The 15,402-nt window shown below is 42.1% G+C and overlaps 1 protein-coding gene across 1 annotated transcript in view; it reads right to left on the minus strand.

Annotated features, from left to right (window-relative positions):
- Nucleotides 1-15,402, minus strand: part of LOC139409560 (activating transcription factor 6) — a 112,398-nt gene that overhangs the window by 17,474 nt on the left and 79,522 nt on the right. The window contains exon 15 of the mRNA XM_071154892.1: nucleotides 147-231. Within this exon, the coding sequence (XP_071010993.1) occupies nucleotides 147-231 (85 nt within the window). The remainder of the gene's footprint in view (nucleotides 1-146; nucleotides 232-15,402) is intronic.

The following is a 15,402-nucleotide window of genomic DNA, read 5'->3' on the forward strand; positions in this document are numbered from 1 at the left end:
ATTAAATGTACAGTGTATGGTGACAGATCTGTAGTAGAGTTGACTCACCATTAAATGTACAGTGTATGGTGACAGATCTGTAGTAGAGTTGACTCACCATTAAATGTACAGTGTATGGTGACAGATCTGTAGTAGAGTTGACTCACCATTAATGTTCATGGCTGGCAACACCACGGACATCTTGGGCCTACTTCCTTTGTTGTGGCTGGTAGCGGGAAGTAAAAGGTGATCCTGAGAACAAGGAACAATCAAAAAAGGTCAAAGGTCTAACTTAATGAAGCACACTTTGACCTTAGCGAAGACTTCAACACACCAGATCAACGGATGTCAAACTGGAGTTCAAATCGTAGCACTTAGGCTTTACAATGAAGGGTTAAAGGTCAGAAGCATGAAGCACACCTTGACCCACACATCAAATACCACCTAACATCAGGCTGTATGTTTATCAGATAGCTGGCTTTATAATGAAGGGTTAAAGGTCAGAAGCATGAAGCACACCTTGACCCCACACATCATATACCACCTAACATCAGGCTGTATGTTTATCAGATAGCTGGCTTAATAATGAAGGATTAGGGTTAAAGGTCAGAAGCATGAAGCACACCTTGACCCCACACATCAAATACCACATAACATCAGGCTGTATGTTTATCAGATAGCTGGCTTAATAATGAAGGATTAGGGTTAAAGGTCAGAAGCATGAAGCACACCTTGACCCCACACATCAAATACCACCTAACATCAGGCTGTATGTTTATCAGATAGCTGGCTTAATAATGAAGGATTAGGGTTAAAGGTCAGAAGCATGAAGCACACCTTGACCCCACACATCAAATACCACCTAACATCAGGCTGTATGTTTATCAGATAGCTGGCTTAATAATGAAGGATTAGGGTTAAAGGTCAGAAGCATGAAGCACACCTTGACCCCACACATCAAATACCACATAACATCAGGCTGTATGTTTATCAGATAGCTGGCTTTATAATGAAGGGTTAAAGGTCAGAAGCATGAAGCACACCTTGACCCCACACATCATATACCACCTAACATCAGGCTGTATGTTTATCAGATAGCTGGCTTAATAATGAAGGATTAGGGTTAAAGGTCAGAAGCATGAAGCACACCTTGACCCCACACATCAAATACCACATAACATCAGGCTGTATGTTTATCAGATAGCTGGCTTAATAATGAAGGGTTAAAGGTCAGAAGCATGGAGCACATCTTGACCCACACATCAAATACCACCTAACATCAGGCTGTATGTTTATCAGATAGCTGGCTTAATAATGAAGGGTTAAAGGTCAGAAGCATGGAGCACATCTTGACCCCACACATCAAATACCACCTAACATCAGACTACAACTTTTTAGTAATAACCACACGGTAGTCATAGAAACTGAAAAACACACTGATGTTCATCAGACAAGACGGCTTTGTAGTGAAGGTGTGAAAGGAACCCCGTGGTTGCTATTTGTTAATCAAAGAGAAAAACCCCATCGACCCACAGCTCTGTCTGTATGACGTCAATCTGTCTGTCTGTCTGTAGCGTGTCTCGAGGACAGTTTGACCAAATTCAATCCAGTCAGTCAGTGGATGAGCTACTGACTAACTGCTAACTGTAGAAAGCAACAATATCTCTCTACTGCTCCACTAAACCCTATAGTACATCTATAGTGTCATCACACTACAGGACAGTATCTCTAATGCTCCACTAAACCCTACAGTACATCTATAGTGTCATCACACTACAGGACAGTATCTCTAATGCTCCACTAAACCCTATAGTACATCTATAGTGTCATCACACTACAGGACAGTATCTCTAATGCTCCACTAAACCCTACAGTACATCTATAGTGACATCACACTACAGGACAGTATCTCTAATGCTCCACTAAACCCTACAGTACATCTATAGTGTCATCACACTACAGGACAGTATCTCTAATGCTCCACTAAACCCTATAGTACATCTATAGTGTCATCACACTACAGGACAGTATCTCTAATGCTCCACTAAACCCTACAGTACATCTATAGTGTCATCACACTACAGGACAGTATCTCTAATGCTCCACTAAACCCTACAGTACATCTATAGTGTCATCACACTACAGGACAGTATCTCTAATGCTCCACTAAACCCTACAGTACATCTATAGTGTCATCACACTACAGGACAGTATCTCTAATGCTCCACTAAACCCTACAGTACATCTATAGTGTCATCACACTACAGGACAGTATCTCTAATGCTCCACTAAACCCTACAGTACATCTATAGTGTCATCACACTACAGGACAGTATCTCTAATGCTCCACTAAACCCTACAGTACATCTATAGTGTCATCACACTACAGGACAGTATCTCTAATGCTCCACTAAACCCTACAGTACATCTATAGTGTCATCACACTACAGGACAGTATCTCTAATGCTCCACTAAACCCTATAGTACATCTATAGTGTCATCACACTACAGGACAGTATCTCTAATGCTCCACTAAACCCTACAGTACATCTATAGTGTCATCACACTACAGGACAGTATCTCTAATGCTCCACTAAACCCTACAGTACATCTATAGTGTCATCACACTACAGGACAGTATCTCTAATGCTCCACTAAACCCTACAGTACATCTATAGTGTCATCACACTACAGGACAGTGAGGCGCCAGTACAGACAATCCAACCATAATCCAGAGTTTACAGTGAGTTCAGGAAGTCACAGCCAAAGGCCACAAGCAACATGAAAGCATCTCACATCTCTCGTCATAAACATGCTAATCACAAATCAGATGGCTACCATATGGGATAGTCTCTGTCAACGGTCTCTCTCCCCCCACGGCTTCAAGAGTAGATAAATACTACTTCAGAGGTGAAATAACCTCACCAAAACTCTTAATATTAATGTCTGGCTCTGCCTTTAGATGTTTAGGGAGATTAACAACCATTGGTCTCTGAGACGATTACAATTACATAAAGGCAAGGATTATAACCCGAACATGGTATCCATCTTGAAGTGACAACTGAAATGTGGAACTCAATTTGTAATAAATGAGACAGCAAACACAGAGAGAGCACCATCGCCCTTTATGGTTTTGAGGGATGAGGGTCCGCTCACCAACCAAGAATTCACAAAATGGGACAAATGCCAAATTGAGACTCTGCAAAAGTATCCTCTGTGTACAAGGCAAAACACCAGATAATGCATGCAGAGCAGAACTAGGCCGATACCCGCCAATCGTCATCACCTACGGAGAGATGAACCTGGAGAAGAGTCCCCGAAGCAAGCTGGTCCTGGGGCTATGTTCACACACACAGAGCCCCAGGATAGCAACACAATTAGACCCCAAATCATGAGAAAACTAAAAGATAATTACTTGACACATTGGAAATAATTTTTTAAAAACAGAGCAAACTAGAATGCTATTTGGCCCTAGAGAGTAAACAGTGGCAGAATACCTGAATACCGTAGGCAGACGTGGCTCTCAAGAGAAGTGTGTGTGCACACTGCCCACAAAATGAGGTGGAAACTGAGCTGCACTTCCTAACCTCCAGCCAAATGTATGACCATATTAGAGACACAAATTTCCCTCAGATTACACACCACAAATAATTTGAAAACAAACCCAATTTTTATAAACTCCCATGTATATTTGGTGAAATACCACAGTGTGCAATCACAGCAGCAAGATTTATGACGTGTTGCCACAAGAAAAGGGCAACCAGTGAAGAACAAACACCATTACAAGTACAGCCCACATACAGTTGAAGTTGGAAGTTTACAAACACTTATGTTGGAGTCATTAAAACTCGTTTTTCAACCACTCCACACATTTCTTGTTAACAAACTATAGTTTTGGCAAGTCGGTTAGGACATCTACTTTGTGCATGACATGTAATTTTTCAAACAACAGATTGTTTCACTTATAATTCACTGTATCACAATTCCAGTGGGTCAGAAGTTTAAGTTGACTGTGCCTTTAAACAGCTTGGAAAATTACAGAAAATTATGTCATGGCTTTAGAAGCTTCTGATAGGCTGATTGACATAATTTGAGTCAATTGGAGGTGTACATGATGGATGTATTTCAAGGCCTACCTTCAAACTCAGTGCCTCTTTGCTTGACATCATGAGAAAATCAAAAGAAATCAGCCAAGACACCAGAAAAAAAATTGTAGACCTCCACAAGTCTGGTTCATCCTTGGGAGCAACTTCCAAACGCCTGAAGGTACCACGTTCATCTGTACAAACAATAGTACGCAAGTATAAACACCATGGGACCACGTGGGACCGTCATACCGCTCAGGAAAGAGACGTGTTCTGTCTCCTAGAGATGAACGTACTTTGGTGCGAAAAGTGCAAATCAATCCCAGAACAACAGCAAAGGACCTTGTGAAGATGCTGGAGGAAACAGGTACAAAAGTATCTATATCCACAGTAAAACGAGTCCAATATCAACATAACCTGAAAGGCCGCTCAGCAAGGAAGAAACCTCTGCTCCAAAACCGCCATAAAAAAGCCAGACTACGGTTTGCAACTGCACATGGGGACAAAGATCGTACTATTTGGAGAAATGTCCTCTTGTCTGATGAAACAAAAATAGAACTGTTTGGCCATAATGACCATCGTTATGTTTGGAGGAAAAAGGGGGAGGCTTGCAAGCTGAAGAACACCATCCCAACCATGAAGCACGGGGGTGGCAGCATCATGTTGTGGCGGTGCTTTGCTGCATTAGGGATTGGTGCACTTCACAAAATACATGGCATCATGAGGAAGGACAATTATGAGGATATATTGAAGCAACATCTCAAGACATCAGTTAAAGTTAAAGCTTGGTCGCAAATGGGTCTTCCAAATGGACAATGGCCACAAGCATGCTTCCAAAGTTGTGGCAAAATGGCTTAAGGACAACAAAGTCAAGGTATTGGAGTGGCCATCACAAAGCTCTGACCTCATGCCTATAGAAAATTTGTGGGCAAAACTGAAAAAGCGTGTGCGAGCAAGGAGGCCTACAAACCTGACTCAGTTACACCAGCTCTGTCAGGAGGAATGGGACAAAATTCACCTAACTTACTGAGGGAAGCTTGTGGAAGGCTACCCGAAACATTTAACCCAAGTTAAACAATTTAAAGGCAATGCTATCAAATAATAGAGTGTATGTAAACTTCTGACCCACTGGGAATGTGATGAAAGAAATAAAAGCTGAAATAAATAATTCTCTACTATTATTATTATTTCACATTCTTAAAATAAAGTGGTGATCCTAACTGACCTAAAACAGGGAATTTTTTACTAGGATTAAATGTCAGGAATGGTAAAAAACTGAGTTTAAATGTATTTGGCTAAGGTCTATGTAAACTTCCGACTTCAACTGTATATTATTACTTGTGAATGATGCCCAGATTGTGTGCAGTAAGGCAAGAAGCACATTAAACTGCTTTAAATCTTGTCTGCTAAATGAACTAGCGTGGCCCGCAGCCATATGGCATAGCAAGATCAGGGCCTAACATTAGGACATCTCAGAATATTCCATTCTTCTGAAATACATTTTCTTCATATCATGTTTCTTTAGACCTGTCTAAAATAAATAATGGATTAGAGAGAGAGAGACCTAAAAGAGAGAGAGACCTAGAGAGAGATAGAGAAAGAAGTGGTTCTCATCTAGATGAAATGACAGAGGCTGAATGTTGTTTAGATACAGACATACATAGCTGACATGTGTGACCCAGCCGGTCTCTCTTGAGAATGCCTACATATTGTGGCACCACTTCTGTCACTATCAACCTGCTCTGCATAAGGCCTACATGGCTCAAACTTGGCATCACATAAACTCAGGGCCTTAGATTCAATGAAGAGAACTCTTTCACTCCTCCGTCTGTCCATCTCTCTCTTTCTCTCCCCCCCCCCCCCGTGCTTAATGGCTGTTACGGTTTCCCTCTCTGACTTTTTACTTAACTCCAGATAGCCCCCTTTAATTCATCTATAGTTCTGCTGCTCTGGGGTTTATTCTTGCACCAACATTGACAACGTTTCGGCAAAATGGTTGATCACTACAAAATGGTCGATCACTACAAAATGGTCGATCACTACAAAATGGTCGATCACTACAAAATGGTCGATCACTACAAAATGGTCGATCACTACAAAATGGTCGATCACTACAAAGAATGAAAAGCTTGAGAGAATGAACAGGGTCCGTATCCACAACGTCAGAGTTCGGCTTTCGAGGTAAACCGTATAATCTGGAAATAGGAGGCCACGGAATGTTTTTTCAACAAATCTGAATATTTGTAGCTCATTTCTAAGTTAATACCTGCAGTCAACTTGTGCAATACATGATGAGATAAAGCAGATTGTGTTATTCATTTCACCTGTCACATTATTTGATATATTATGAAGTTAACTGTAGTTCCCCAGAACAGTTGAGCCAGTCACGTGTTGATTTGTAAATAGCACAAAACTGTGGGAGCTGGTGAGTCCATAGTGTTGTTATACATACATACTAGAGGTCGACCGATTCATCGGAATGGCCGATTAATTAGGGCTGATTTCACGTTTTCATAACAATCGGAAATCAGTAATTTTGGACGCCGATTTAGCTTTTTTTAAAAAAAAATTAACACCTTTATTTAATCTTTATTTAACTAGTCAAGTCAGTAAAGAACACATTCTTATTTTCAATGACGGCCTAGGAACGGTGGGTTAACTGCCTCGTTCAGGGGCAGAACGACAGATTTTTTACCTTGTCATCTCGGGGGATTCAATCTTGCAACCTTACGGTTAACTAGTCCAACGCTCGAACCACCTGCCTCACGAGGAGCCCACCTGTTACGCGAATGCAGTAAGAAGCCAAGGTAAGTTGCTAGCTAGCATTAAAATTAATCAATCATAATCACTAGTTATAACTACACATTGTTGATGATATTACTAGTTTATCTAGCGTGTCCTGCGTTGCATATAATCGATGCAGTGCGCATTCGTGAAAAAGGACTGTCGTTGCTCCAACGTGTACCTAACCATAAACATCAATGCCTTTCTTAAAATCAATACACAGAAGTATATATTTTAAAACCTGTATATTTAGCTAAAAGAAATCCAGGTTATTAAGCAATATTAACCAGGTGAAATTGTGTCCTTTCGCTTGCGTTCATTGCACGCAGAGTCAGGGTATATGCAACAGTTTTGGCCGCCTGGCTCGTTGCGAACTAATTTGCCAGAATTGTACATAATTATGACATAACATTGAAGGTTGTGCAATGTAACAGGAATATTTAGACTTATGGATGCCACCCGTTAGATCAAATACGGAACGGTTCCGTATTTCACTGAAAGAATAAATGTCTTGTTTTCGAGATGATAGTTTCCGGATTTGACCATATTAATGACCTAAGGCTCACATTTCTGTGTGTTATTATGTTATAATTAAGTATGATTTGATAGAGCAGTCTGACTGATTGATGGTAGGCACCAGCAGGCTCATAAGCATTCATTCAAACAGCACTTTTGTGCGTTTTGCCAGCAGCTCTGCTGTTTATGACTTCAAGCCTATCAACTCCCGAGATTAGGCTGGTGTAACGATGTGATGTGAAATGGCTAGCTAGTTAGCAGGGTGCGCGCTAATAGCATTTCAAACATCACTAGCTCTGAGACTTCGAGTAGTTGTTCCCCTTGCTCTGCATGGGTAACGCTGCTTCAAAAGATCTCTGGATGAGTTATCTGTAGAGCTGCCATTTTGTCCCTGTGCTTTCTGCTAGCGTTTTTTTAACCTCCTCCTCCGTTCTTCTCCCCTCTGCTCCGTGTAAACATGCTGCTCTTCCTTCAGACAAGCATGCATCGCAACATTTTCTCTCATTCGCTTTCACCTGTAAATGTCCACACTCACCGAAAATGACATTCGGTAGCTACCAAGTATTGCGTGCATAACTTTATAAGCTGGTATTTGCCTGTCTTTCTAATTAGTTTATATTACTTTTCACTCGCAGCATTCAGCTAACAACGTCTATCTGATTTCGCTATAATGTTTTGCAAATGTTGCTAGTATTCTGGTAATAGGGGCCCAATGGGGTTTTATTGCGTTTTAGTGCCCCCTTGTGTACTAAGAGGGTAATACCCTAAATCCCAGGATGAGAGAAGGACAATATGACGATATGAAAATCTGGATACCGCCAAAGCATAGTGGGAGGGGCTAATCTTATTCATTATGATCTAAAAGGCAAAACTGATCCCAGATCAGCATTCTTACTCAGAGTTTTGTGGATTTGGGCCCAGGTCTACGTTTCACTTATATCATTATGGAAAATCAGGACCCCAGTCCTGCTGCTCTTCTCATCAGAGCCCTTCCTGCTGCAGAGGCTGCCTGCCAATCTGACATGGCTGCTGCTACCATGGCGACGGTCAGAGCAGGTTGCTGGAACGTTGCTGGACGCCGGTCACAGGAACCGCTGACCTCAGCTCACACTTCCACAAAGCCAGTAAAGCCACAGGTACAGCATACTGAGATGATGGTGACCGCGGCAAGTCCGCAAAATGACCTAAACATGACTGGGTTTTGTCCAGATCTATTCTTTCCGTCACCTCAGTCTCATTTCACACTGCCACAAAACCACAGGTAATGTAAAGCTATAAATTTTTATTTTACCTTTATTTAAACTAGGCAAGTCAGTTAAGATTCTTATTTTCAATGACGGCCTAGGGAACAGTGGGTTAACTGCCTGTTCAGGGGCAGAACGACAGATTTGTACCTTGTTGCAAGTTAAAATCCCCGAGCTGACCTTTCGGTTATTAGTCCAACACTCTAACCACTAGGCTACCCTAAATGTGGCAGCTCTGAATGTTACAGTCCACACGGTCAGAGTGGATACAGGGTGCAGAGACTGACCACTGTCACAGCAGACTACAGTACAGGAAGGCAAGAATTAGTGCCTCTAGTTAGTCTGCTATAGAAAATGTTGGATTTAAATCGAATCTCAAATGAAGTCCAGAGCCTTGGCAGACTTACAGTCACATCACCATCACACGAAGGGGAACAAAAACAAAAGCCACACCCCCTCTCAGGGAAACACCCCGCTGAAACCCAGGAAACACCCTTCTGAAACCCAGGAAACACCCTGCTGAAACCCAGGAAACAAAACACAAGCAAATAATAAATCAGCAGAGCTAATAAAGGACTGTAAAAAACTTAAACTATCACCGTGGGCAACGGGGTGACGAGCTGTGGGCTCTGCACGTTACAGAGCTGGAGGAGTTCCCTTCCTCTCTCCTTTAGCGGTCTCTCCATCTTTCTCCGTTTCAGACTCCCTCCGTCAATCTCTACCTTCATCACCTCTCTCATAAAATCATTAGAGAATTGATCCCTTTTAAGCCTCTCGTGATGCTGTTGAACAAGGGTGGAAAAGTCAGCCATTAACTATACCAATATAAAGACTTCTGATCCACCTTTTCCCTCAGAGACCATGAGGAATATGGCTGTGTCTCAGAGATCATGGAGGAAAAGACATCCAATATGGCTGTGTCTCAGAGATCATGGAGGAAGAGACATCCGATATGGCTGTGTCTCAACAGAGATGATGGAAGAAGGCACATTCAATATGGGTGTGTCTCAACAGAGATCATGGCGGAAGAGACATCCAATATGGCTGTGTCTCAACAGAGATCATGGCGGAAGAGACATCCAATATGGCTGTGTCTCAACAGAGATCATGGAGGAAGAGACATCCAATATGGCTGTCTCTCAACAGAGATCATGGAAGAAGGCACATTCAATATGGCTGTGTCTCAACAGAGATCATGGAGGAAGAGACATCCAATATGGCTGTGTCTCAACAGAGATCATGGAGGAAGAGACATCCAATATGGCTGTGTCTCAACAGAGACCATGGAGGAAGAGACATCCAATATGGCTGTGTCTCAGAGATCATGGAGGAAGGGACATCCAATATGGCTGTGTCTCAGAGATCATGGAGGAAGGGACATCCAATATGGCTGTGTCTCAGAGATCATGGAGGAAGAGACATCCAATATGGCTGTGTCTCAACAGAGATCATGGAGGAAGAGACATCCAATATGGCTGTGTCTCAACAGAGATCATGGAGGAAGAGACATCCAATATGGCTGTGTCTCAACAGAGATCATGGAGGAAGAGACATCCAATATGGCTGTGTCTCAACAGAGATCATGGAGGAAGGGACATCCAAATTGGCTGTGTCTCAACAGAGATCATGGAGGAAGGGACATCCAATATGGCTGTGTCTCATCAGAGATCATGGAGGAAGAGACATCCAATATGGCTGTGTCTCATCAGAGATCATGGAGGAAGAGACATCCAATATGGCTGTGTCTCAACAGAGATCATGGAGGAAGAGACATCCAATATGGCTGTGTCTCAACAGAGATCATGGAGGAAGAGACATCCAATATGGCTGTGTCTCATCAGAGATCATGGAGGAAGAGACATCCAATATGGCTGTGTCTCAACAGAGATCATGGAGGAAGAGACATCCAATATGGCTGTGTCTCAACAGAGATCATGGAGGAAGAGACATCCAATATGGCTGTGTCTCAACAGAATTCATGGAAGAAGGCTCATTCGATATGGCTGTGTCTCAGAGATCATGGAGGAAGGGACATCCAATATGGCTGTGTCTCAGAGATCATGGAGGAAGGGACATCCAATATGGCTGTGTCTCAGAGATCATGGCGGAAGGGACATCCAATATGGCTGTGTCTCAGAGATCATGGAGGAAGAGACATCCAATATGGCTGTGTCTCAGAGATCATGGAGGAAGGGACATCCAATATGGCTGTGTCTCAGAGATCATGGAGGAAGGGACATCCAATATGGCTGTGTCTCAGAGATCATGGCGGAAGAGACATCCAATATGGCTGTGTCTCAACAGAGATCACAGAGGAAGAGACATCCAATATGGCTGTGTCTCAACAGAGATCACGGAGGAAGAGACATCCAATATGGCTGTGTATAAACAGAGATCATGGAGGAAGAGACATCCAATATGGCTGTGTCTCAACAGAGATCATGGAGGAAGAGACATCCAATATGGCTGTCTCTCAACAGAGATCATGGAAGAAGGCACATTCAATATGGCTGTGTCTCAACAGAGATCATGGAGGAAGAGACATCCAATATGACTGTGTCTCAACACAGATCAAGTATGGTTTAAAGTCTTAAGACTATTGACGAGTGAGCACTGAGGTCAAAGGTTAGACAGGGCAGAGGTTAGTGGTCTTTCCCTGGCCAGACTACACTGTCCAGTCCTGCTCAGTTACTTCTCTAACCAGATAGATTGGCACTTGACCTTCAGATTATTATAATTTTTTTTTACAAATCAGGGTTTGTTTCAATCCGTGGCGTAGAAAATCTGCTTTGTAGTAGCGCAGTTTAAATGTAAAAGTATTTTTAGATTGTGCCGACATATGCAGCGTTTACCGTGAATGCAGTCTGAGCAAACTCGGAAACATTGCCTTTAAATGTCAATCGCGCAATAATGCTGATCTTTTGTTCTACTGATTGAATCAAGCCCTTAACTTTTATTTAAAAAGGGAGTCTCACTGAGGTCAGAAGACCTCCTTCCCACCAACAACATGTAATTACCAAAGAGAACACGACTGTCGTCATGGTTTCTGTCGTCGCCATGTCAACAATTCCTCAACGGGGGTTTGTTTGTGATTTCCTTTGTGACAAGAGTTCATGACATGACCCCTGACCTTGGCAATCATTGGATGCCTGCCAAAGCCTGAGGGACACTGAATAATAATGTCTGCACAGTAAGAAGTAACTTACTTATTATTAGTGTCATTATTATCATCATAATCATTATTATTGTTGTGATTATTACTCCAAATAGTAGTGGTACGAGGTGATGGTAACGTAGTAGTAGTAGTAGTAGTAGTAGTAGTAATGATGATGGTGGTGGTAGTAGCAGTAATGATGATGGTGGTGGTGGTGGTGGTGGTAGTAGTAGTAGTGATGGTGGTGGTAGTGGTAGTAGTAGTAATGATGTAGTAGTAGTAGTGATGGTGGTAGTAGTAGTAGTAGTAGTAGTAGTAGTAGTAATGGTGGTGGTAGTGGTGGGAGTAATAGTAGTAGTAGTAATGATGATGGTGGTAGTAGTAGTAGTAATGATGGTGGTGGTGGTAGTAGTAATGATGATGGTGGTAGTAGTAGTAGTAATGATGGTGGTGGTGGTGGTGGTAGTAGTAATGATGATGGTGGTGGTGGTAGTAGTAATGATGATGGTGGTGGTAGTGGTGGTAGTAGTAGTAGTAATGATGGTGGTGGTAGTGGTGGTAGTAGTAGTAGTAATGATGGTGGCAGTAGTAGTAGTAATGATGATGGTGGTGGTAGTAGTAATGATGATGGTGGTGGTGGTAGTAGTAATGATGATGGTGGTGGTAGTGGTGGTAGTAGTAGTAGTAATGATGATGGTGGTGGTAGTGGTGGTAGTAGTAGTAGTAATGATGGTGGCAGTAGTAGTAGTAATGATGATGATGGTGGTAGTAGTAATGATGATGGTGGTGGTAGTAGTAGTGATGATGGTGGTGGTAGTAGTAGTAATGATGATGGTGGTGGTCGTAGTAGTAGTAATGATGATGATGATGGTGGTAGCAGTAATGATGATGGTGGTGGTAGTGGTGGGAGTAGTAGTAGTAATGATGATGGTGGTGGTAGTAGTAATGATGATGATGGTGGTGGTAGTAGTAGTAGTAGTAATGATGATGATGATGGTGGTAGTAGTAATGATGATGGTGGTGGTAGTAGTAATGATGATGATGATGATGGTGGTAGTAGTAGTAGTAGTAATGATGATGGTGGTGGTAGTAGTAATGGTGGTGGTAGTGGTGGGAGTAATAGTAGTAGTAGTAGTAGTAATGATGATGGTGGTAGTAGTAGTAGTAGTAATGATGGTGGTGGTGGTAGTAGTAATGATGATGATGATGGTGGTGGTAGTAGTAATGATGATGATGATGGTGGTGGTAGTAGTAATGATGATGATGGTGGTGGTAGTAGTAATGATGATGATGGTGGTGGTAGTAGTAATGATGATGATGGTGGTGGTAGTAGTAATGATGATGATGGTGGTGGTAGTAGTAATGATGATGATGGTGGTGGTAGTAGTAATGATGATGATGGTGGTGGTAGTAGTAATGATGATGATGGTGGTGGTGGTGGTAGTAGTAATGATGATGATGGTGGTGGTAGTAGTAATGATGATGATGGTGGTGGTAGTAGTAATGATGATGGTGGTGGTGGTGGGAGTAATAGTAGTAGTAGTAGTAGTAATGATGATGGTGGTAGTAGTAGTAGTAATGATGATGATGGTGGTGGTAGTAGTAATGATGATGATGGTGGTGGTAGTAGTAGTAGTAATGATGATGATGATGGTGGTAGTAGTAATGATGATGATGGTGGTGGTAGTAGTAATGATGATGATGGTGGTGGTAGTAGTAATGATGATGATGGTGGTGGTGGTAGTAGCAGTAATGATGGTGGTGGTAGTGGTAGTAGTAGTAATGATGTAGTAGTAGTAGTGATGGTGGTAGTAGTAGTAGTAGTAGTAGTAGTAGTAGTAATGATGATGATGGTGGTGGTAGTAGCAGTAATGATGATGGTGGTGGTGGTGGTAGTAGTAGTAGTGATGGTGATGGTAGTGGTAGTAGTAGTAATGATGTAGTAGTAGTAGTGATGGTGGTAGTAGTAGTAGTAGAAGTAGTAGTAGTAGTAATGATGATGGTGGTGGTAGTAGCAGTAATGATGATGGTGGTGGTGGTGGTAGTAGTAGTAGTGATGGTGGTGGTAGTGGTAGTAGTAGTAATGATGTAGTAGTAGTAGTGATGGTGGTAGTAGTAGTAGTAGTAGTAGTAGTAATGATGATGGTGGTGGTAGTAGCAGTAATGATGATGGTGGTGGTGGTGGTGGTGGTAGTAGTAGTAGTGATGGTGGTGGTAGTGGTAGTAGTAGTAATGATGTAGTAGTAGTAGTGATGGTGGTAGTAGTAGTAGTAGTAGTAGTAGTAGTAGTAGTAATGGTGGTGGTAGTGGTGGGAGTAATAGTAGTAGTAGTAATGATGATGGTGGTAGTAGTAGTAGTAGTAATGATGGTGGTGGTGGTAGTAGTAATGATGATGGTGGTAGTAGTAGTAGTAATGATGGTGGTGGTGGTAGTAGTAATGATGATGGTGGTAGTAGTAGTAGTAATGATGGTGGTGGTGGTGGTGGTAGTAGTAATGATGATGGTGGTGGTGGTAGTAGTAATGATGATGGTGGTGGTAGTGGTGGTAGTAGTAGTAGTAATGATGGTGGTGGTAGTGGTGGTAGTAGTGGTAGTAGTAATGATGGTGGCAGTAGTAGTAGTAATGATGATGGTGGTGGTGGTAGTAGTAATGATGATGGTGGTGGTAGTAGTAGTAATGATGATGGTGGTGGTAGTAGTAGTAATGATGATGGTGGTGGTAGTGGTGGTAGTAGTAGTAGTAATGATGATGGTGGTGGTAGTGGTGGTAGTAGTAGTAGTAATGATGGTGGCAGTAGTAGTAGTAATGATGATGGTGGTGGTAGTAGTAATGATGATGGTGGTGGTGGTAGTAGTAATGATGATGGTGGTGGTAGTAGTAGTAATGATGATGGTGGTGGTAGTAGTAGTAGTAATGATGATGATGATGGTGGTAGTAGTAATGATGATGGTGGTGGTAGTGGTGGGAGTAGTAGTAGTAATGATGATGGTGGTGGTAGTAGTAATGATGATGATGGTGGTGGTAGTAGTAGTAGTAGTAATGATGATGATGATGGTGGTAGTAGTAATGATGATGATGGTGGTGGTAGTAGTAATGATGATGATGGTGGTGGTAGTAGTAATGATGATGATGGTGGTGGTAGTAGTAATGATGATGATGGTGGTGGTAGTAGTAATGATGGTGGTGGTGGTGGTAGTAGTAATGATGATGATGGTGGTGGTAGTAGTAATGATGATGATGGTGGTGGTAGTAGTAGTAGTAATGATGATGATGATGGTGGTAGTAGTAATGATGATGATGGTGGTGGTAGTAGTAATGATGATGGTGGTGGTAGTGGTGGGAGTAATAGTAGTAGTAGTAGTAGTAGTAATGATGATGGTGGTAGTAGTAGTAGTAATGATGATGATGGTGGTGGTAGTAGTAATGACGATGATGGTGGTGGTAGTAGTAGTAGTAATGATGATGATGATGGTGGTAGTAGTAATGATGATGATGGTGGTGGTAGTAGTAATGATGATGATGGTGGTGGTAGTAGTAATGATGATGATGGTGGTGGTAGTAGTAATGATGATGATGGTGGTGGTAGTAGTAATGATGATGATGGTGGTGGTAGTAGTAGTAGTAGTAATGGTGGTGGT

The sequence above is a fragment of the Oncorhynchus clarkii genome, chromosome 5, assembly GCF_045791955.1.
Source record: "Oncorhynchus clarkii lewisi isolate Uvic-CL-2024 chromosome 5, UVic_Ocla_1.0, whole genome shotgun sequence".
Classification (NCBI taxonomy): domain Eukaryota; kingdom Metazoa; phylum Chordata; class Actinopteri; order Salmoniformes; family Salmonidae; genus Oncorhynchus; species Oncorhynchus clarkii.